Source organism: Jatropha curcas, chromosome 4 (assembly GCF_041381405.1).
Source record: "Jatropha curcas cultivar XTBG-Jc1 chromosome 4, XTBG_Jcur_1.0, whole genome shotgun sequence".
Classification (NCBI taxonomy): domain Eukaryota; kingdom Viridiplantae; phylum Streptophyta; class Magnoliopsida; order Malpighiales; family Euphorbiaceae; genus Jatropha; species Jatropha curcas.
The window spans coordinates 22,862,484-22,887,370 of record NC_143154.1 but is presented as its reverse complement, the minus strand read 5'-3'; the positions used below and the strand labels follow the sequence as shown (position 1 = coordinate 22,887,370).

Below are 24,887 nucleotides of genomic sequence, written 5' to 3'. Positions count from 1 at the left end.
CAAACAGAGCCCTAGGCAAGGAAGAAGTAGGAACGTTAAAGGAAAATCTAAAGCCAAGTTATGGTACAGTGTTTATAATATTTTATTTTAAAATTCTAGTTTCACTTAAGGACAAGGTGCCAATATATCTATATTTTAAAATGAAAAAATCAGATACAAAGGTTAAATAGAATAATTTTACAAGAAATTATATATTTGAGGGTATTTTTGTTGATTTATCCAAATAAAACTGAGAGTTTTTGCTTTTTACTTTATTTTTTTCTTTTTGACCTAAAAACAACAGTAAATTTTCCATTCTTCAACCATTTCATAGCTTTTTTTTTTTTTTTTTTTTCTCTCTTTGTTAACAAAAACTAATTCATTATTTTGGCGCCCATTATTTTATCTCCATAGCTCCAAACACTGCTTCCGCAGGGAAACTTCTTTCATTTCCATCACCAAAAACCACACTTTGATTTTGACATTTTATCAAATACCTATGTTGGCTTCCATATCTGCCTCCACATATGTAAAAGCTACCAAGAAAAGCGTCTTTCTCTTAGACAGATGCCTTGCTTTCTCACAAATCAAGCAAATCCAGTCCCATCTCACAGTTTCAGGCACCCTCAAGGACCCCTATGCCGCTGCAAAAATCATATCTTTTTGTGCAGTCTCCAGTGCCGGAAATCTCTGTCACGCTTACCAACTTTTTCTTCGCCTTCAATTTCGATCTACCTTCATTTGGAACACCATGATCAGAGCTTTTGCTGAAGCAACTGAACCCAGCAGAGCTATTGCTTTGTATAAGCATATGCTCTGAAGCAATTTCTTGCCTAATAACTATACTTTCTCTTTCCTTTTCAAAGCTTGCACTGACTTGAATTATTTTTTCTTGGCTTTAGCTTGCCATGGCCAAGCCATCAAATTGGGCTGGGAGTCCTATGACTTTGTTCAAAATGGGTTGATTCATTTATTTGCAACTTTTGGTTTCATGGATCATGCTCGTCAATTGTTTGATGTGAGTTCTAATAGAGATGTTATTACATGGACTGCTTTGATTAATGGGTTTTTGAAATCTGGGCAAGTTACGGTTGCACGCGGACTGTTTGATAAAATGCCTGAGAAGAATTCTGTTTCTTGGAGTGCGATGATCACTGGGTATGTACAAGTTGGATTGTTTAAAGAGGTTCTTGAGCTTTTTAATGCTATGCAGATATCTGGGTTTCGGCCAAATCATGCTGGCATTGTTGGTGCAATTACTGCTTGTGCTTTTCTTGGTGATTTGTATGAAGGAAGGCGGATACATGCTTACATTAATAAAAATAGAATTGAATTGGATAGAATAATTGGCTCTGCGCTCATTGACATGTATGCAAAGTGTGGATGTATCGATCTTGCTTTTTCCATATTTGATCAATTGCCAAAAAGAGATGTCTACGTTTATACTTGTTTGATATCAGGTTTAGCAAATCATGGTGAGAGTGCAGCTGCTATTGAGTTGTTTGAAAGGATGGAGAATGAAGGAGTTGTACCAAATGATGTTACGTTTGTAAGTGTGTTAAATGCTTGCTGCCGAATGGGGCTGATGGATGAAGGATTGAGAATATTTGAAAACATGAGTAAGATATATGGTATTGAGCCACAAGTTCAGCACTATGGATGTCTGGTTGATCTCTTGGGAAAAGCTGGCAAGTTAGAAGAGGCAAAGAAAGTCGTAAAAGAAATGCCAATGGAGCCAGATTCTTATGTTTTAGGTGCATTACTCGACGCATGTAGGGTTCATGGTGATGTTGAGTTAGGTAAAGAAACAGTTGATACCTTGGTTCAGTTGAATCAGGACCATGGTGGGGTACATGTTGTTCTTTCAAACATGTATGCCTCTGCTAACAAATGGGGTGATGTTGCAAGGGTAAGGAAAGGAATGGAAGATAAAAAAGTAAGAAAGGTGCCAGGTTGCAGTCTAATTGAAGTGGATGGAGGATAAGGTGCATTGTGCTTTGGATAGATCTTTCCATGTACTTATGGAGGATATCATGTTGTTGTGATTGGAATTAATGAGCAATTAAAAAGCTGTGTTGATGATAATATGACATTGGAGTATGTTCAGGTTGTTATGTCCGATCGCTATGCATCAAAGAAATGAGGGTTTTCCCTGTTGGCGAAACATCAAGATTATTGCTTCCTTTAACATGGTGCAACTTAAGGTGATAAGCACTTTGGATTTAGAAAACTGAACATCCCTGTAAATCTAATACCTTGCATAGTTTTCTTGAAAAAACTGATGTCGTGGTTTTGTGGTTGACTGCTGCACATTTTTTTTTTTAATTAATAACATTTCAATGGTCAAATTATTTGCTTGAAGTTGTGCACTTCAGTAATTATTGCATATTGGTGGTTAAATAACATTGTATGTGTCAGTGGTATCCCAATTAACATCCTTTTGGTATCATAGGAAGTGTAATAAAGCATGTGTGGATACTAAAAGGTTAGCGACCCGACACCTGAGTTATAGAAGCAGTGGCATTGGATTTGGAGGACGCAGTGGATGTGGACCTGTCCCCATGGATGACCACCCTTTCTTCAGATTCAATAAAGGGAGGCCTAGTTGGTGGCCTGTGCTCCAATGAACCAGTACTTTTGAGTAGAACAACCACTTCTGACATTGTTGGTCTCAAAGCAGGTGAAGTTTGAGTGCACATCAAGGCAATCTCTATGATTTTCTTCACTTCTTCTGCTTCATATTCATCTGGGCCTAAGCTTTCATCGACTAATTCCAGGTGTGTTCCATTCTCGTATAGTTTCCATGCCTGTTTTAGGTCATAAAGAAATGTAAGACAGAAACAATTTCTAATTAAACAAGTTTAAATTTGAAGTAGAAGTTGAAAAATTGGAGAATATATAAATTTATGTCCATCCTTGTTAGTACTCACTCGTTTGAGAAGGTAATCAGAGCCAGGGTCGGCTATCATCTCACTACCCTTTTTGCCACTAATGATTTCTAGGACAACTACCCCATAGCTGTAGGTATCCACCTTTTCTGATAATTGTCCATGGATTGCATACTCAGGTGCTGTGTATCCCCTGATTCATTAGTATTAATCACTGTTAGAAGAGAACACAAAGCACTAAGTCCATTTTTTATGTACTCACACATTATGACACTTGAACGAGTTAGAATTGAAGCAGAGTTGCTTATGATGGGGAACGCTCTCTTCCCTTTTCTACATGAGCAATGCTAGGTCCAGACAACATCTATGCTATGGCGCCATAGATGCTGTCACATATTCCCTTGGGACATGTATTGATGCTGAGTTCACACATGGGAGTCTAAACACAATATATATTGTGCGTGCATAGTAGAGCCATTGAAGTGTTTTAATGCAACATTAAGTCTTAACTTACAATGTGCCAGCGAATCTGGTGCTTAGATGACTTTTATCTTCAGGCAGAAGTCTTGCCAACCCAAAATCTGCTATTTTTGGCTGGAAATCATCATCCAGAAGAATATTGTTGGGTTTTATGTCACGGTGTATAATGCATACATGAAACTGTTCATGCAGATAAGCAAGACCCTGAGCTGTCCCAAGGATTATATCAAATCTTTGTTTCCAAATCAGAGATCCTTTTCTTTTACCTGTTCTCAAACAAAATAAATAAATTATACGAAGCAATTTTAAATGTCATTCTTTGCTCCAATTAAAAGTTCTAATGGTTAGATGATTTTGATAATTATGACATTTCAACATCTTGAATCTCTAAATCCCACTGTTCCATATAACCAAGACCAAGTAGGAAGCTATATGATTCTGCTGCTGTAATTGACTGGAGCTAACTTGAGTATCACAGTGATAGAACTTAGTTTGTTTACACGTGATTCAAATTTGGGCTGAGTTCTCAATTTTATACAATATATTGAAATGTAAAATATATAATACATAAAGCGGTTGAAATTTGCAGAAGGAAAAATGTGTACTTCAATAAAAAAAAGGTCATTTTTGACATCTACAAAAAGAAAATGTATATATAAATAAACTAAGAAGACCTGGAGGCTATAACTTTACAAATTTTCTCTTTTTTGGAACCAGACTGACCCTGCTATCGGTTTAATTGTTAGTCCTGAGCTGGTTCCGGTTTTCATTCCTTGGGGCTGAAATCGGGATTGATCTATTCCCCTACTGGTTCTGGTCCGGTCCAAACCAGTTGGTGAGGTCTAAGTTAAACTTAACCTGAGCCTGTTGACTTGGATTGTTTTGTAGCTCTATTTGATTTAATCCAAAAACTTTTCCACTATAAAACCATTCGATAATGTGATAAATATACTATGTAGTAGGGATGAAGTTAATTTACCAAATAAGAATCTGTCGAGGCTGGTATTTTCCATGTATTCATAAACAAGAAGTAATTCTGGTCCTTTGCTACAACAACCAAGTAGTCGGACAAGATTCCGGTGATGAACATTACTTATAAGTGTAACTTCACTTGCAAAATCTGCCTGTGCCCTTCTAGATTGGCTTAGAGCTAGTTTCTTTACTGCAACTATTTTCCCATTCTTTAAAGTACCCTGTTTATTGCCCAAAGCAAATCAGCAACAAATGTGAACATTTGCTTTAGGAAATTGGAAAGTGCAATAACAAGAAGAAAGCAATATAGTAATATTATTGGATATAGTTGCGTTTTCACTTTTTTTTCACCTTGTATACATCACCGAAACCTCCTTCTCCTAGTTTGTTTTCTTCTTTGAAATTTCCTGTTGCTGATTTCAAGTCTTTGTAGTTGTAATTTATAGGGCCTCTTAATTCAGTTGCACCTAATATGTTGGCTGCGGGGGAGGAAATTATTTTAGAATTTCATTCAAGGAATATGAATTGACAAATAGACTAATAGAGCTCAAACATTGAACAGTTAGCTTCATTTAATGGCATGAAATAGATAGGTAATTAGATATTCCATGCTATAGCAAATTTATGTTAACAAATATTTTTCCATAAAGAGTAAATACATAGAAAGAGCTGTTCTATTCATTCCTATCTTAACCAAATGAGGCGTTGATGTTTATGCATTGTTAGTTATCACATAATTTCAAGACTTCTTAGTAATTTAAAGAAAGCATCACATGACCTCATCTGGATTATAGAATGGCATATAATAGGATGAAAGTAGCATAATCATTCCTTGTGGAATGCTATTCTTAGCTTTGGTTCAAATTTTAGATTGTGAATAACTTTTCCATGAGATTAATTATTTTGTAGTCTCAAGTTTTCATTGAAATCCTAAATGTATAATAAGTATTTCATGAAACAAATATTTTCAAATCTATGAATTAAAGATTATACATGAATGAGGAATAGTTATTCACTACAATGGCGTAACTATTCTATTCCTATGCTGTGTTTAATTTTCTAATCCAAATGAGTCCTACTTTTCAATAAAGAATGCATTTATTGAAATTCATATTTTTGTTGTTTGCTTTACCTCTAGAAGCTGCCTTCCTCCTTGAAAGCTTAAACCATGCAAACAACCCAATTATAAGCAAAATAAGACCTACACCTCCTGCCACTCCTGCAATAAGAGCTGTCTTTTTGCTTGAACTTCCTGTAAGAACCCAACAAAATTGATGAGCAAATAAAAAGTTGAAAAAAAAAATGAAGTCTTTTCAAGCTAAAAGATAGATTAATCAAAACAAATTGAGCTTGTTTTTTTGTTATTAGAGAAAAGTCTCACCTGTTTTTAGGAATGGCTCAAGATTGATAGTCTGGTTATCGGCGAAAAAAGGTTTATTTGAATACCTCATGAAACACCCAGAATCGACTGCTCTACCGTCTGTCTTAGGAAGACATCTTTGTATGTTGGCATAAGCCACTTGCATACAAGCTAAGCAGCCACTCATATCAATTGTTTGAACACATTGTGCAATGCCATAAACTGATGCATTACTGACACCTACTATGTCTCTCTTACTGGCAGTGAAGAAACCATTAATCCTTGGTGTTGCGATCTGAAGATCTCTTAACAAGCTATCTGCAGTTGTTTGGAAAGCAGCAGTCAGAGATGTAGTTTGATTTTCACAGTACTCACGGTTGGCATCTCGAGTGGTCTCCCCGTAGAAGTCATTCCTCTCGTACCTGAAAACAGGGGGAGAAAACACTGAGGCTCCATTTGTCTTGCAAAAAATATTTATTTTTGGAAATGTGGAGAAAGTAAGAGCAGCCTGAACTAATGGATAATTGGGCATATGATGCATAAGAAGATCATGTGTTTGTTCTAACTAAATAACAAATTGCTTTGTACATTTGGATTGGTATGGACCTACAGGTTTGAGCTTCTGATCATCTGAAGTCTTGTATTACTAAACATGTATTTCACTAATTGCTGGTTCTAATGGACAGTTTCTGGGTTGAATTCCAAAATAACATTAACAAGAATAACTATATTATTTTGTCAAATACTTGTTCTGAGTGCTGATATTCATGTTTCTGGGCTTGCGTAGAGGTTCATGTCTGAACACACCTTACCTGAATATTTGATGCCATTTTTTTCTTTGAAAAAAAAAAAAAAAAAAAAGACAAAGGACATTGGACCTTCCTTTGCATGATATATTTGTTATTACTATATATTACAGAACATGTTAATTAAGTTGTGGAAACGGCTATTTAAGCATCGCTTCCAATTTTTTGTTGGATAGTAAATCAGCTTGAAAATGCCAAACTTTAATTGGATCTGGCCTCATTCAAATTTCAATTCCTCCCTAAAAAGTTTTGGGATCAAAAAGGCAGAAGAAGGTTGAGGTACTGAAACAGAAATAAAAAAGAAAAAAAAAGACCACTATTGATCCAGAACCGAATAAACCAAAATGGAACCTAAAACCTGACAGATCAGATCAGGTCTTCGTTTCAATGTAGGATTCAATAAATCAGCCACCCCAATGTCAACACTGTTCAACGCCAACAAAGTTCTATTGGTTTAATTTCAATGGTCATCTATGACGTTTTACTTATAATTTCTTATATAATAATTCCCTATTTAATTTATAAAATAAAAATTACTTAATTTCAATTGTCCGAACACAAATGGTTTCAACTTTTTTTTTTTTTAAATATATGACATCGCCGGCCTAATTTTAGGCTCAAATAGCAGGTCCAAGTAAACTGTCCAATGCTAGAACCCATGAAATTAGAGGCAACGAGGCAAACGTGATATTGAAGGTTTCAGTTTTTAGTAAATGTCATAAAATATCAAATATTAAGAAACTAATACATTTGGTAAAAAATAAAATAAAAAAGTAACTTTAAACAATATGAAACTAATAGATTTGGTAAAAAAAGGAAGCACTAACAAAAAGAAAACACTAAAAAAAAAGAAAACACTGAAAAAAAGGAAACTTAAAAAAAAAAAAAAAAAACACAAAGAAATAGGTATTTCTAAAATCAAATCCCTATACAACTTATGTGATTTAACAATGAGGATGATGACAGGCGACGACGACCACAACAACGATAAATACGATATATATACATATATATATTGTATCCGTATCAATCCAATTAGAATCGAGAGTTCTACCTTATCTCTTTAGAGCATAAACAACATCCATGGCGGTAACAGTTTTCCAGCAAAAATTAAGTCGTTGATATGCTTATAAAAAAATGAAATTGCAGAAGACAAATAGAATAAAAAAAAAAGAAACCGTGGAACAACGCCAATAATGAGAAGAACAACTGACAGTTGAAGATAATGAGAGCAAAAGGAGAAATAACGATAAAAAAATAATAGACGGCAACAAAATAAGAAAGAACGATGCAGAAAATAATGGAGGCTGCAAAAAGACGACAGCAGAAAAAGAAAAGGAACTAAAAAAAGAAACGATAATTAAAATAGGAAATTAATAAAAAAGAAAACACTAAACAATTAAAACACTGATAATTAAATTAGAAAATTAATAAAAAAAGGAAACACTAAGCAATTAGAACACTAATACCTAACAAAATAAAAAAGGGCATAAAAGTAAAAAACAAAATTAAATTGACAATAATTTACACTGAAAAGTCAAATTAACAATCTCTAAACATAAATTTCAAAATATGACATCTATTAGAATTATCCGTGAAAATATAACAAATTTAGGAGATCACTTGAACATGGGGGCCCATATTTGTGTATAATAGAAAGGATAAGTTTGGTAACTAAGATTTGGAATTTGTAACTTATTAAGTATGATAAATATCAAAGGTGTTATTTAACACTCTGTTTGGATGGGTGATGGAAGGATAATTAATGGAAGGGTAAGGAAGGGGAATGGTAAGAGGAGTTACAATAAAATTATGTTGATATTTGGAAATGGTTGAATTAATGGAAATACAAAGACAGAGATAAATAATTAAATGTAATACAAAAATACTTTGTTACGGTCTCTCTTCCCTTACACTCCAATTTGGGGTGTAGCAAAATTTGAGATGGAGGAGTAAAGGAAAGTAAGGGTTGCCTTATATAGCCTTATCCTTCCTTAACTCACCTCTTTTCAAACGGCAATATGTATCTAAATTACTTCTCATTCCCCTTATATACCCCTCCTTAACCTCCAACCAGGGTATAAGGGTGAGGTTCTAAGTTAACACTTATCCTTTTCACTCTCTTAATAATCTGTTTCTTATTTTATTTAGTATATACTATCCTCGTTCCATAATATTTATCATATTTGAAAAAATAGTTTGTTTTAAAATACTTGTCACATTTGTGGTTTCAAGAAATAATAAATCTTTTTTTCAATGTTTACCCTTTGTATATGACTAATAATTATTACTTCCATTTAATGATTTTTTTAGAGAATTAGTATTAAATTAAGGATAATGTAGTCAATTTACTTAATAATTGATTATAATTTAGACAAATTTAATGGCTTTCTTAAGAGACATGAAATTTTAAATGTGACAATTATTATGGAATACAGGTAGTACTATACAGATTATACATATAATAGAAATTGCATGCATTGTATATATGTAATGATGACTTATTGTAGATATTATAGAATATTCACTTTTCTTGAAATGCACTCCTCAAACTCCTATAAATAAGTGGTGACACTATTACAAAGAATATGAAATTCAAAATATGCAAACTTAATGCATTAGCATTTATTCTATCTCTCTATTCCCTTCGCTCTCTTCCTTTCTTTTCTTTTTTTTTTTTTTTTTTTTTTTTTGAAATTCAAAGCTTTCAACTATAGAATGATAAAAGACGCGGGATAGTATCCCAAATCCTAAAGAGAGTGAAAGAGTAAGATGCCCTTGTAAGAGAATGGACACGTCCATTTGCTTGCATTCTAATCCATCTAATGGAAATATTAGACCTCCGCAATAAAATCTCCTTGCAATATTTAATAATCATCCCAAATTCAATTTCATCAGATCCTTGGGATGTAATTGCAAACACAAGAGATTGTGAGCTTATAAAAATGCAACTTGGAAAAACAATATTATTTTCTAACCAACATAAACATGCTCTAAGAGCTAAACCTTCCACAGTCAGTACGTCCATGTAGCTTTCCATAAAACCCGACAAGGCCTTGGTAAAGTTTCCCTCAGCATCTTCAATCACCAAGCCATAGCCTGCCATCTTAAGATCACAAAATATAACACTATAAACAAACACTTGCTGCCTTCTGCCACTCTTGAAGGACACGCCTTGCATGGGCCAACATCATATACATGGACTGTATTTGTCCATGCCAAAGCTGCCGATTTCATGCCCACCACAAGCTCCATGCTGTGACAACTACCTCTTGGCTTATAGCAACATCATTTAGAGATAGGACTTGTTGGAAAAAATTATTAAAAGGCACTTCATAATTCGACACTAGAAGCTTGTAGCTCTCCCACACTTCCTTAATTAGCCTTAACGCAGTGAAGCAAGACATGATCTCTAGATTCCTCAAAGTCACAAAAACCACAGTTACTTGCTACATGAACCCCTATAGTGCGTAATCTATACCTTGTTGGCAAAATATTCCTTAAACATCTCCACAAGAAATCCTTTACCTTAGGTGGAATATCTAACTACCATAATTTTTTGGTGGAATATCTAACTCCCATAATTTTTTCCAAACACTCCCGGATTGCTTCTCACCCCCTTTCCCTTGGATTCAAAGACCCAAGAAGTAACACGATTGAACATTATATTTCCCTTTTTTCTCAAAATGCCAAATAATTTATCCTTAATATTTGTATTGGTAATGGAATATTAAGGATATAATTAATATCACGAGAGGAAAATAACTCAATAATCTTAGAAACATCCCAAGCCTTTTGATTTCCTAGGAAAAGATCCTCAACTTGCATTGTAGGGGAAATAAATTTCAAACCATCCTCCACTTGAAATCCCTCCTCTGTTGGAACCCATGGATCTTGTCTAACCAAGATTTTCTCGCCATTCCCCACCCCCATCTAACTCCATATTTTAACACATCCTTAACAAATAAGACACTTTTTCAAGTAAAATTAGGATTGTTACCTAAAGTGACTAACAAAAAATCCCCATGGGGAAAATATTTAGCTTTGAGAATGCGATAAAGAAAAGTCTAAGTTTCAGCAATAAGCCTCCACCCAATTTTGCCAAGCAGCTATGTTAAAACTATAAAGATCACGAAAGCCCATACCACCATCGCTTTTACTCTGACCCATGCGGTTCTATGACAACCACCTAATCCCTTTCCCTTCTTTATTATTACCCCCCACCAGTAAGCATTTATAATTTTTTAAAGTTCGTTGCAATTTTTTAAAGTTCATTGCAGATAGTCAAGGGAAGTAGAAACACTCCCATAAAATAAAAAGGGATAATCTGAGCAACTGATTTTAGAAGAATTTCTTTACCTGCTCTAGATAACATCTTACTATTCTAGCCGTTTATTTTTCCCCACACCTTATCCTTCAGAAAATTAAACACTTGCCTTTTATATTTGCCAATAAGGGAAGGTAAACCCAGATACTTACCCCCACCCATGAATTATGAACTTCTAAAATATTTTGAATTAAATTCTGAGTAGGCAAACTAACATTCGGGCTAAACATAACACCAAACTTAGAAAAATTCATCGCTTACCCCGACGCCAATTCATAAACTTGAAGAATATTTTTAACAGCACGATTTTCAACCTCATTAGCTTTAAAGGAAAGAATTGAATCATCAGTGAAAAAAAAAAAAGATGGGAGACTCTAAGACACCTTCTACTCGCCTTGCACCTGTGAATACACCATTTTGTTTTTGCTTCCTGCAGTAACAGTGATAAACCTTTTGCATAAAGCAAAAATAAATAGGGAGAGATTGGATTCCATTGTCTCTAACCAATCTTAGGCAAAAAAGGCCCTACCATATCCCCATTACAAAGAACCGAGTATCTGACACCAATAACACATAACATAATCCACTCAACCATTTCATAGAGAACCCCATTCCCTTTATCATCACCCTCAAAAAATTCCAATTGATCCTATCATAAGCTTTGTCAATATCAATCTTAAAAGCTACTCTACCCTCTCATCTTGAAGTCTTCCTCTTCATATTATGAATTTTCGAACGCAATCAAAATATTATCTCGAATAAGCCTACTCGAGACAAAAGCCGATTGACGTCCCGAAATAAGGTGGGGAAGGACAAATTTAAGTCCATTAGCGAGAACTTTAGAGATTATCTTATATAATAAATTACACAAAGCTATGGGTCTATCATCTTTCAAATTCTTAGGATTATTAATTTTTGGAATTAGGCAAACAAGAGTATCATTCAAGGAATCCAGAAAAATACCTTGTCAAAGCCACTCATTGATTTCACTCACCACATCATGCCTAATAATATGCCAATATTTTTGAAAAAAATATAGCATTTAGTTCATCTGGTCCTGGTGACTTGTTTGGATGCATACTAGACACAACTTCCTTCACTTACTCACACGAAATGTTCAAGCCTAAAACTTCATTCTCTTCTAAAGTAACCTTGTTATGAATAAGGTGGGTTACTCGACTTGGATCAGCTTCCGCTGTTGAAAAAAGATTAGAAAAGTAGTCGAGGATTACTCTGTGAATTGCTCCCTTATTCTCGACCCACTACCCATCTTGTAACCTCAGACCACGGATCCTATTAGTCACCCTACGAACCTTAATGCATGCATGAAAGTACTTTGTATTTTTATCACCATGAAGCAGTAAATGTGTTTTAGCCTATTGTCTCAGCTGAATTTCTTCCAACTCTAAAATGCTATTCCATTCCTCTTTAAGGCAATCAATTTCCGTTTTCGAAACCCACTCATAGCATTCATCCAAAAGCAGCTTAATCAGATTCTTTCGTGAGCGCAAAGCTCTACTCCTGTCTCGACTCCATCTCTAAATCTCTTCTACGCAGTTCCATTTTTTATCTATACCAGACCCATAAGAATTCGATTGCCATCCTCTTTAAATGACCTACTCAAAATCTGCTTCAAGAACCTAAGGATTATCAAACCTGAAAATTCTAGTCCCCCCAAAGTGTTTTTCTACAGCTGAATCATATAGCATGGGATGATCATTCGATACCAGCGTTAGCAGGTAGGAAGTGTGGCCATAACAAAATAGACTGCACCATTCTGAGTTTGCAAAAGCCAACTCTAGTTTTTCTTTGATATTAACACAACCTTCTCATCGCGGCTCCCACGTAAATTCATAACCCAACCAAGGTGTTTCAACCAACCCACAGTTGGTGATTGCCTCTCTAAAGCCCTGTAATAAATACAGCGGTTGTTCCAACCCCCTTGCTTTTCTTCGGCTCTAAAAATATCATTAAAATCGCCCAAACGAAATCCAAGGGTTGTCATCTCGAGCAGCTAGAGCCTGAAGAAGGTTTCATGACACTCTCCCACGATTCTGCTTCGGACATCTATAATTCCAAGTAACACAAACTACCTGATCCTCCACCAACACATGGCAAGCAATAAAACATTTTGAGTAACCCGTTACCTGTAGCTTCATATTATTGTTCCAAAACACACAAAGTCCCCCACCCCTACCAATCCTAGAAACCTCACTTATCTTGCTTTCTTGAACCCAAGTCTCCAATAAAAACACTACATCCAGCTTATAGTTAAAGATAATCTCCTTGAGTGTTCAAACTGTATGAGGGTTGCCAATCCCTCAACAGTTCCAGCTTAGAAGTCTCATTTCTTCTGGCTGTTCTGCTTCACAGGAGTAGTTGATACAGAATTTATAATAACTTTAGATTAATCCTTGTTATGTGAAAAATTTGAAGACGTAGAAGCACACTTCCTGGGTCTCTTTTTCCTATCCTCCTTATTAGCTAAGGGTTCATTCTCATAAGTAATGAGTAATTCTCTTCCTATCCCTAGATTCATAGTGTCTAAATCCACCATCCCTTCTCTCCCCATATCATTAAACCCTATTAAGCCTCCCTTCCTATAAAAGCTTTCCCTAAATTCCCTATGCTTGCTATTGAGTTCAAAGAAAAGACTATTCGCTCGCAAATCCTCCTCCCTCGCCTCTTGTCTCTCCTTCCCTTCCTCCCTTAACCATCCGCTCATCGATTGACTCTCCCCCCTTGTTGGAACTCTAATTCTATCATCCCATTCAAATTGCAGCTCTTCTTTCTTTTTCAATAACCTTATTTCATAAAATTTACCATTGTGTCCTAATTTTCCGCACAAAAAACAAAAGATGGATAGTTTCTCATAACGAAACTGTACAAAGAAAGCATTCCTCGATGGAACTATAAGTTTCTTACGTTGATGTATTGGCTGCCTTGAGTCTAAAGAAACTCGAATCCACATAAAGTTGGCATTAGAATTCACAAGTGTTCATGCATCATGCTCCTTAAACTTACCAACAAAATTCCCTAACAGTTTCACCATTGATTTTGACATAAGTCCCCCAAAAGTCAACAAAAAGCAACGGGACGAGCACTGGATCTTCTCATTCTTGCATGCGATGCCAAATCAATAAGTGTCTATTAAAGCTCTAAGGAGAGCCATTCATGACCCACTTGATATCGACTTCATTGTGAAAATGATAAAGATACCTCTTTGCACCTAGATCAATGATGGTAACACCCCCTAAGGATGCTAGAGATCAGCAAAAAGGTTTTGCATTGCTAGAAACGCAACAAGGCTCATAATCAGGAACACGCCCACTAAACAGAAACCATACTCTGGTTCCTGCTCTACTACATCCGTTCCAACCTGAAAACCTTCATCTTTCTCATCATGAATAGACAAAGACGAGATTCCATCCTCCATCATACTAAAAATCAACACAAAGCAATCGTGAAAGTTTGAGAATATCAAGCAAATTGTGCCTTGGGGCAGACAAAGACCAGAGCAGCTAGGGATTTTTTTAAAACAAGGAAAGCAATGTTATTAGAAATGATATTAGTTAATCACAACAATGCTCTTCCCTTTCTTCTAACTCTCCCCATTTCTCTCTTCTTTTTCAACCTCCTAGTTTTGCATTCTCTCTATTCCTCATCTATTTCTTTCCCTTTTTTTTTTTCTGTTTCTCTATTTATGTCTTTTCTCACTAGACTAACTGGATCACGGTGTGTTAAGCCACACTACCCGTTGCACGCCCAAAAAGACATTTTGATAGACGCAAACCTAACAAGTACCAACCTTTTTTAGGCTGAACAATAAAATAAATAGTAAATAAAAAAGGTAGGGCATTGTAAGTGGAGTGGTGAACAAGTTAGAGCAGATAAGGATTAACACTTAATTCAATTGATTCAGTTTGAATATCTAAAAATTTGAATAATTGAATATTTTTTTGAAGGGGTTGAATGAAATTTAATGTTATCTAAAACTGAGCCTAAATTCTCGAAAATCAAATGTATGTAATCCAATAACACAAATATATATACATATAAGGACAAAAAGAAAGATGCCGTGGTGGATAACTATTATGACTTAGTGGAGTGAGCTAGTCAATCTAATGGTCATGCTGCAATTAGACTTTCTTTTGGCAAATTTTCTAAAATGATGAAGAACCTTATGTTATGTTTACAGGAAAATACTTTCCAACACTTGGTATACTACTTATAGGCTTAATATATTATTTCATCCTGAAGTTTCAGTTTCACTCTAATTTGACATTTATGTCAATTTCACCTTGAACTTTAACTTTTTGTTGCAATTTCACTCTAACATAACATTTATCCCAATTTTACCTAAATTTTGATCTTTTGTTGCAATAGCACCCTAAATTATAATTATGACTTAAATTGTAAATAAAAAATGGATTCACTCTTGATTCTGGGGTTGGTTAACTTAATACCATTTGTTAACTTAATACCATTTGTGTAAGTGAAGAAATTTGGTTTAATAGTAAGAATAATCTCTATTATTATTTTTTAATATTTTTAAATTATTTTTTAAATGATAGTAAGTAATATTTAAAAATTAATTATTTGATACTTGAACGACTTTTTTTTAAAAAAATTAGAATATAATTATATCTTATATTCTACTTTGATAAAAAAAATATTACAATTTCTAATAGTTTATGAGTCAACTAAATTGATAGTAGCTTTGTTTTTAAAGTTTCTAATAGTTTATAATTATTTCAAAATTTATATTAAAAATCAAACCATAATAATAATTATATTCTATTTTTTAAAAAAAAAGATTTCATGTATTAAATAATTAAGTTTTAAATATTATTAATTATCGATTAAAGAAAAAATTTAAAAATATTAAAAATAATATTAGAGATTGTGCTTACTATTAATCTAAACTCTCATTCACACAAATATATTAAGTTAACCCAAGATCAAGGTCAAAAGTGAATCTATTTTTTATTTACAATTTAAGTTCTAATAATAATTTAGAGTGCTATTGCAACAAAAATTCAAAGTTCAGGCTGAGATTTGAATGAAATTACAACAAAAATTGGATTTCACGGTGAAATTGGCATAAAGTTCAAATCGGAGTGAAATTACAACAAAACCTAAAATTCAGGGTGAAATAATATATTAAACCCTATTATATATCAAATCAACAATTGGTTACCATATTAAAAAGTGGGTATAGTTTTTTATTAGTTTATTCTCATTTCCAGTGAATTATCAATTATACTTTTTTTTTTACTCTAAATAATTGTATGAGATAGGCTTAATGTATAGATAGTTATATAATCATATTTATGTAATCCATCATCATATTCTATACGGACCACATCTTTCTTATCTCAATTAGTAAATAAATGACAAGATTAAGATTGATATATGCTAATTATAGAATAATATATCTATTTGTCCCATTTAAAGTCATTATTTCCTTTTCATGCATCAGAATTTTAAAATAATTGTAGAATTTTAAAATCTCCTTATTGATACTCTCTAAAAAAAAAAAAGAAGAGAAAAGAAAAGAAAAAAAAAATCCTCCAGTTGCTTACTAGTCAAATCAGATCCTCATTAATTCAATTGCAAATTGAACTCTGGTAGTTAAGAAGTCTATTTGAAGTCGTTGTTAGTGTTCAATTAATTAATATTTTAGCATAGTATTTGAATCGGTCCAGCTCTTAAAAAAACCAATAATGCTATTTGTCTCAATCATAATAATTTTGTGTTTGCAGTTGTGTGATTTAATTGGCTGCTACACACCAGTTTTTTTTTTTTTTTTTTTTTTTTTTTTTTTTTTTTTTTTTTTTTTTTGAGGCTGCTCTTCTATTACTTGACCAATAATGCAGAGTATTGAGAATTTTTGTTTCCACGTTGACACGTACCAAGATTTGAAGCGTACAGTAACTCAGTATAACTTTAAAATTTTATTTCCTGTACTAAATATATTTAAATATCTATTTAAGTATCTATATTCAAATTATTTAAATTTTATTATTTATATTTGTCTCAAATTTATTTAAATTATCCTTTAAATGGATAAAATATTGGCAAATTTTAAACTATCAAAATCCAAACTTTTTTAAAAGGTATATTTTACTAATAAATCGTTAAGAAACTTACAGATATTTATGGCCATAACTATTTATTATAACAGATAATAAATAGCGGATATTTAAGTTTAATATCTATATCTTATCCGTATCTATTGTAAATAATAATTTCATTATTTATATCTATTTCAAACTCGTTAACAGACGGAGCAGAGAATGGCTACCCTAAAACGCCCATTTCCCGTCCCTAATCAATGCAACCATTCCAGTGACCCTCCTTGACCCCATATTTCAATAACTACAACTTAGTTTTAGAAGGGGACATAACCGGCAGTGTTGACTCGACTGCTGCGTCAGTGGTCAGAATTGTTCCTACAACGTGACATCTCCGGCAAACCTTATTAAGTTGGATTCCAATAAAAACGTATCTTGTTCCTGTGCCACTAACATTGAGCGGATGTTCTTTACACCAAATCAATGATTTGTTATTATTTGTTTTCAAAAAAAGAAAAAAAAAAAAAAAATATATATATATATATATATATATATATATATATATTAATATTAATATTAAAATCATCACCTATTATTATTATTTTATTCTTTTAAATTTATATTCTCGTTATTAAATTTATTAAGTATATAAATTTTTAATTTTTCGATTAATAAAAAACATCATTTATATCCAATGTATTTAGAGAGCAAATCTTATTGACAGTTAAGTCAACTAATGAAATTAAAACATACTATCAACATTCGATAATATTTATCACATTTAAGAAAATAATTTTGTTCAAAAATATTTGTCACATTTGTAGTTTTAAGGAATAATAAATATTATTTTTCATATTTACCCTTCGTATATGACCAATAATTATTACTTCAATTCAATGATTTTCTTAAAAAATTAGTATTAAATTAAGAGTAATATAGTTAATTTATTCAATAATTTATTGTAACTTAGACAAATTTAATAATTTTATTGAGGGACGTGAATTTTCAACGTGACAAGTATTATGGAATAGAGATAGTAATAAACATTTGTAAATGATTTCCCACATATTAAAATCTCCTTTCTTCAATACTTAAAAAAAATATCTTAAAGAAAATAAATTCGTATTATTAACTTAATTATGATAAAGATGAAAATATTTAGAAATAATTGTGAGAATTTAAATACGATGCTATATATGTAAAAACACCCATATTTTGAGTAATAAATCTTAATATATATAGTCATGTTGTGAAGTTAGGGATATAAAACAATTTACAGCAACTCAAGAACAATTTGAGAATTTTATTAGTTTATGTTCAATCATGTTGGTTGATTGACTGAACAAAATTATGGAACACAAGCATTAATTAGGCTTAAGTATAAAATTTATACTTATTTTTATCTGTCGTGTTTATATTGTTTAATCCAAAATTATTTGTCAGATAATGAGCATTAATTTTTATTTTTTTTTTCAATTTTACCCTTACCTACCAAACACAATACTATTTCCTACAATATTTTTTTTTTTTTAACTGATCTTATCATAAAAACCCTAAATACAGATAAAAGTGGAGGAAGGGAGTATTAAAAGTTAATTTTGTTTGGATCATTTGTGTGTTGAGTTCATTTTAAAGATTATGAAGTTACAAGCCAAACTTCTACATAGAACCAAATTCTACATATACTTATCATAAAAAAAAGATGTTAAATATTGAAAAAAAAAAAAAAGTACCTGAGAAAGCAGCCATCGTAGACAACACGGCCGCCATTACCGGGGGAACAGCTGCGAACTTCGATAGAAGCAGCACGGAAACAAGCAATACATTCGGCGGTGGACATGTAATCTCTACACTGCACCATTGCAAACACTCCATCGGCACCTTCAAGTTGCTTCGCGATGGCGAAATGGTTTCCAGCGTTGAGCTGCGTCCTAAGACTCCTGAAGGTGTCGTTGAGATTGGAATTGAACTTCGATAAGCTGGAGACGTTGTAATTGCTGCAACCTTTGTTTAGAAGTTTAATTCCTGAGTCTGAAACTACGAATTTGAATTCCATAAACGAGCTCCATGTTATTGCTAATAATAATGTAAACATAATATTATTATTGCAGGTTTTGGACTTCATTTTTATCTTTCTTCTTATTTTCTTCTTCCTAAGGGATTTTCTTTCTTTTACAAGGAAAGAATGAGATCGTGAACCCACACATTTTTTAGTTGGATATATAAACAGCTTTTTTCTTTTTGTTTTTTTCTTTTTGTTCTTGTAATAATAGTTTGATTTTTCTTATTATTAAATTTATTAAGTATATAAATTTTTAATTTTTCCGAATCATAAAAGACATCGTTTACATCCAAATCTTATTGACAGTTAAGTCAACTAATAAAATTAAAACATATTATCAACCTTCGATTATACTTGTTACATTTAAGAAAATAATTTGTTCTAAAATACTTATTACATTTGTAGTTTTAAGGAATAATAAATATTTTTTTCTATATTTATCTTTTGTATATGACAAATAATTATTATTTTAATTTAATGATTTTCTTAGAAAATTAGTAATAAATTAAGAGTAATATAGTTCATTTATTCAATAATTTATTGTAACTTAGACAAATTTAATAATTTTATTTAGGAACATAAAATTCTAAATGTAATAAGTATTATGAAATAGAGATAGTAATAAACATTTGTAAACGATTTGGACATATTCCCATATATTTAAATCTCCTTCTTCAATAAATATTTCAACACGTACTAAATTTATAAATTATAAATTTATAAACAATCAGTGCAACGCTTGATAGTAAATTTGTTCATGCAACCATTTCATATTTTATGTAAATTTAAATTTACTTTTATTTGGTCATTTTATGTATTAATAAAAATAACTAATTATTATTATTATAATTTTTTTTTTTTTTTTGCAAATGAGGAATTTCATTTAAATTGCACAATTATATTGGTTTGTCCCTCTGTCCATTTAATGGAAATGTCTATAGCACAATTATATTGCACAATCATCGACAATCAATCCGAAAGAAGATAAATCACAAACAGTGGAATTAAGGGCATAAACAAGTAGCTGGGGATCGGTATAGATGCAACCAGCTCCTGAAACACTTTGCTCAACCCAATGAAGAGCTGCACAAAGGGCAAGAACTTCGACCACTTTATTTATATTTTTACCAAAACATTCATTATTCATCAGCTTTTACCGACAATCATTAGCTATTGACTCTATTAAATGGCTGAATTATGTAGATTTTAGTAAAATGTACAAAAATGACTAAGTTTAAAGATCAAAACAAAACAAAAGGATCAATCACATATAGGGATGGCAATTTTATCCGACCGCATAGGAACTCGGTCCGATACGATCCGATTTTAACGGATTCAAGTAGTGAATAAATAGGTTTAGGACGGTTTGGAATGAATTTATACAGTATTTTTACCAACAGCATCCGGTTCGAGTGAAATTCCAGTTTAAGGATTTGGGTATCCACTATCCGTTTAATAAATATTTAAAGTAATTATTTTTTTAGAAGAAAAAGTATATATATACTCCTTTTTTATTATATTTAATGCTATAATTATATTTAACATTTATATTATATTATTTATAGCCAAAATAATAAATTTATAATTTTCACTTACTTTTTATTTTTGAAAAATGAAAAATATATATATTTTTAATGCTAAACGGGTATTTAAACGGATTTGGGTATTTAAACGGATAATTATAATTAGGTTTGGGACAGATTCAGATATTAAAACTAAAATTTTAAATGAATTTAGGACGGATTCAAATACCTAATCTATAATCGAATTCGAATTCGATCGGTACATTTTAAGTGGGTACCCAACCCATTACCATCCAAGATCACATGAAACTATCTAAGAGTAATTTATAAGTAAATAAAACATCTTCTATGTAGTCTAATCCCATACTTCATATATATTAATGTTAAAGATTAAGTACCAACCCTTTTTTTTTTTTTTTTTTTTTGAATGAGTACCAAAATTTTATTTAATTATTTAATAAATATATTTAAAGTTTGAACATAGATTTTAATCTATTCCATTTTCAAATCCGAGACGTGATTAGGTTTATTATAATATTGCAATATAGGACAAAGTAGGTTTATTATAATATTGTTGTTTAGGACAAAGTTAGGAAGAAATAAAAGAAACCAAACTTTCCTAATTGGAAGAAATAGCCGCCTTGCAAGCTTCCTAAGCATAAATACTCTGACTATCTTATCACAAACAAATTATTGGAAAAGATATTTGCCACAGCAATAGACAGCTGGAAGAATATTACAATCTTCTCAAAATTTTAATACTGTGGGGGAAATAATTTTCTCTAAAAATAATATTTATTGAATTTGCAATATTTAAATTCAAGAGTCCAAACCTTCCAATTACCTATATTTTATAAAAGACGTGATTAGACTAAATTCCTTATGTGTATTTATAAATTATGTTTATACAAAATAATAGCATATTAACTTTTAGAAAAATATTTATTTTTATATAAAATTTTTTATACAATCGGTAAATAATTAATTGATTTAAAAAATTAGACAAAAATTACACAAATATAACACGAAAATTAGACGATTGACACGAACACGACACGTTTAACCCGCTTAATATCATAAATAGGTTAGTGGGTCGTGTTGACCCATATAACTCGTGTAACCCGTTTAATATCATAAATAGGTTAAGTGGATATTTGATCTATACACGACCCACTTAACCTAGTTATAGTATTTTTAACTTTTAATCTATTTAACTCTAATCATATTTAAAAATAAATTTTCACAAGTAAAATGCATAAATTCTTTAAGATTCATAATTAAAATAAAAAAGTAATAAAATAATAAAATTTAAATAGATTTTAGTTGGAGTATTTATATCTAACACTAAAATTATCTTTTTATTCTTAAATAAACAGATTACTCGCCTAATTTGCGATACAACGTGTTTATATTCATGTTATAAATGGATAACTCGTTTATGACATGAACTCGTTTAACCTCAACTCTAACTCATTTATTTCACGTGTTAGGCGAATTGTGTTCGCATGTCGTGACCCGTTTTGACACTCCTAGTATGACATGCATCAAAAAATTTACACATACTATTAATGTATTTTTCAATAGTGATAATAATTTTGAGGATTTAACTAATTATATTGAAATAAGAAATTAAGTATTTTTATTTTATGATTATAATTTATTATAAATGATTGTTTATTTATTTGAAATATCAATGTATTATACTTATTTAGTGTAGTGTGTCATAAGTGTGTGGATTATCTACTTTTTAAAAAATTGTCGAATCGTGTACGTGCCTCTATTGGACAATGAAGTGTTTTTTCAATTTATTTTTGTATCTTTTTTTTATTAATGAATAATCAGAAAAAATAAGAAGGGACAATTTTTTTTGAGAAAACTTTTGTTACTTATCTTTTTTGGATATAAAAGAAAAATAAATTTAATTTTTCTCTACAAATTTATTTTTATAGTTTTTTATTTTCCTTCTAATTTGAAGACAAAATTATCGGAATTTTTTCCTTTATAGTCCTTTCTTATTTCTAAAAAAAAAAAATAATTTTTGCTTATTAATATTACTTTAGTTTTTTTTTCTATATGATATTATCTGAAAATATAATTGTTTTTTTCCCTTATAATCCACACAATACACAGGGTAATATTAAAAGATGAAATAGTATTTTATAACATCAATCAAAAATAGTAAAATTATATAATAAAATAATAAACTGTATCTTATTGAGATATGTTGAAAATTGCAATGCTGAGATATATCTTCTTAGGTATCATGTGAAACTTTTTATAAGGTATGCAATAACAAAAGTTATGCATGATATGACCTATATAAAAAAATGCATACACACTATTAATATATTTTTCAATAGTGATAATAATTTTGAGAATTTAACTAATTATATTAAAATAAGAAATTAAGTATTCTTTTATTTTATGCTTATGATTTATTATAAATGATTATTTATTTATTTGAAATATTAATGTATTATTTATTTAGTGTAGTGTGTCATAAACATATGAATGTCCTACTTTTTCGTATCTATTTGTTCTCGTATCTCGTGTCCCATGTCCGTGAAACCTAGCTTCTGGTATATGAGACTACTCCTTACACTAAACTAATCAACCAATGTTTTTTTTTTTTTTTTATTACCAATAAAAATGAAGTGTTTTTTTAATTTACTTTTGTATCATTGAAATAAGAAATTAAGTATTTTTTATTTTATTTTTATGATTTATTATAAATGATTATTTATTTATTTGAAATATGTATTATTTATTTAGTGTATTAATGTCCTAAGCGTGTGGATGTGTTATCTTTTTAAAAAATTATCGTATCTCATTTCTATTAAACATAGTTCCTGGTATATGAGACTGCTCTATACACCAAGCTAATCAACTAAGATTTTTTAATTGCCAAAAAAAAAAATGAAGTGTTTTTTTAATTTGTTTTTCTGTCATTAAGAAATTAAATTTTTTTATTTTGTGTTCATAATTTATTATAAATGATTGTTTATTTATTTGAAATATTAATATATTACTCATTTAGTGTACTGTGTCCTAAGCGTGTAAATGTCTTACATTTTTAAAAAATTATCGTATCTCGTACGTTCTTGCATCTTGTACGTTCTTGTATCTCGTGTTATGTGTTTGTGCAACATAACTCATGATATATGAGATTACTATACACCAAGCCGATCAACTAAGACTTTTTTTATTACCAATAAAAATAAAGTGGTTTTTTTTTATTTGCTTTTGTGTTATTGAAATAAGAAATTTAGTGTTTTTTTATTTTATGTTTATTATAAATGATTGTTTATTTATTTGAAATATTAATGTATTACTTATTTAGTGTAGTACGTTTTAAGCGAGTGAATATCCTACCTTTTTTAAAAATTATTGTATTACGTTCGTCTCGTATCTTGTATCCCGTTTCCGTGCAACTCAGATCCTAGTATATGAGACTATTCTGTATACCAAATTAATCAACCAAGATTTTTTTTATTTAATACCAATCAAATGAAGTGTTTTAAAATATTTTTTGTGGCATTGAAATAAGAAATTAAGTCTTTTTTATTTTATGTTTATAATTTATTATAAATTGTTGTTTATTTATTTGAAATATTAATATATTACTTATTTAGTGTAATGTGTTACAAGCGTGTGGATGACTTACTTTTTTAAAAAGTATCGTATCCTATACGTTCCAATGTATATTTTTTAAATTACTTATATATTGTTTATTTAATAGTAATGTATTGTTTATTCACACTCTTTTTAAACATGTGGATTACTTATTAATTGTTTTATAAAAAGAAATAAATTTATATTAATATATTAAATGTTAGAAATAATCTTTTTTATAGATATTATCTTGATCGATGGATTATCAGAAAATATAAAACAATTAATCTTTTTACAATTCTTATAATTGTGCTAAATTGTGTGAATTCTAACATCCGTCATTCTATAATCCAAAATAATGCCAAGTGGTAAACTGTGCTACTAACGCTTGGCTTCCATATAAAGCAAACTACCCTGCTTTTATATATTATGTAGATTGATATAGATTTTTCAATAGTAATAATAATTTTGAGAATTTAACTAATTATATTGAAATAAGAAATTAAGTATTTTTTTTATTTTATGTTAATTATTTATTATAAATGATCGTTTTATTTATTGTCATATCCCATACGTTTCCGTATCTTGTGTCTCATGTTTGTGCAATCGACCTTCTGGTGTATAAGACTGCCCCATACATCAAGATAATCATTAAAATAAGAAATTAAATATTTTTTTATTTTATAATTTGGGTTATATGTAATTTAATTTAATTTTAATTTAAACTAATTATATTAAAATAAAACATTAAGTATTTTTTATTTTTTATTTATTATAAATGATTGTTTATTTATTATTATA

The 24,887-nt window shown here is 30.7% G+C and overlaps 2 protein-coding genes across 2 annotated transcripts; one reads left to right on the top strand and one right to left on the bottom strand.

The window, feature by feature from the left end:
• The first annotated feature begins 366 nt into the window (after positions 1-366).
• LOC105643311 (pentatricopeptide repeat-containing protein At5g66520) lies at positions 367-6,422 on the top strand. Its single transcript, XM_089720569.1, is given in 3 exon segments — positions 367-2,183; positions 2,432-2,756; positions 5,944-6,422. A coding segment is annotated over 1 exon segment (1,485 nt). The 5' UTR covers positions 367-478; the 3' UTR covers positions 1,964-2,183; positions 2,432-2,756; positions 5,944-6,422.
• On the bottom strand, positions 2,314-19,118 carry LOC105643394 (cold-responsive protein kinase 1). The gene is made up of 8 exons (XM_089720568.1): positions 18,623-19,118; positions 5,701-6,101; positions 5,452-5,571; positions 4,671-4,798; positions 4,327-4,540; positions 3,382-3,613; positions 2,910-3,060; positions 2,314-2,786 (listed from the first exon to the last, which is right to left on the bottom strand). The coding sequence occupies exons 1-8, from the start codon at positions 19,012-19,014 to the stop codon at positions 2,466-2,468; spliced, it is 1,959 nt and encodes a 652-aa protein (XP_089576694.1). The 5' UTR covers positions 19,015-19,118; the 3' UTR covers positions 2,314-2,465.
• Between the last annotated feature and the right edge of the window lie 5,769 nt (positions 19,119-24,887).

Bases quoted from the DNA above. Each gene is read 5' to 3' on its own strand.
- LOC105643394 (XM_089720568.1), bottom strand. From the start codon at position 19,014: ATGAAGTCCAAAACCTGCAATAATAATATTATGTTTACATTATTATTA. The intron at 4,799-5,451 runs GTAAAGCAAACA...CCTCCCCCGCAG, and splicing joins GAGGAAGGCAGCTTCTAGAG to CCAACATATTAGGTGCAACT. The intron at 4,541-4,670 runs GTGAAAAAAAAG...GGCAATAAACAG, and splicing joins GTTTCGGTGATGTATACAAG to GGTACTTTAAAGAATGGGAA.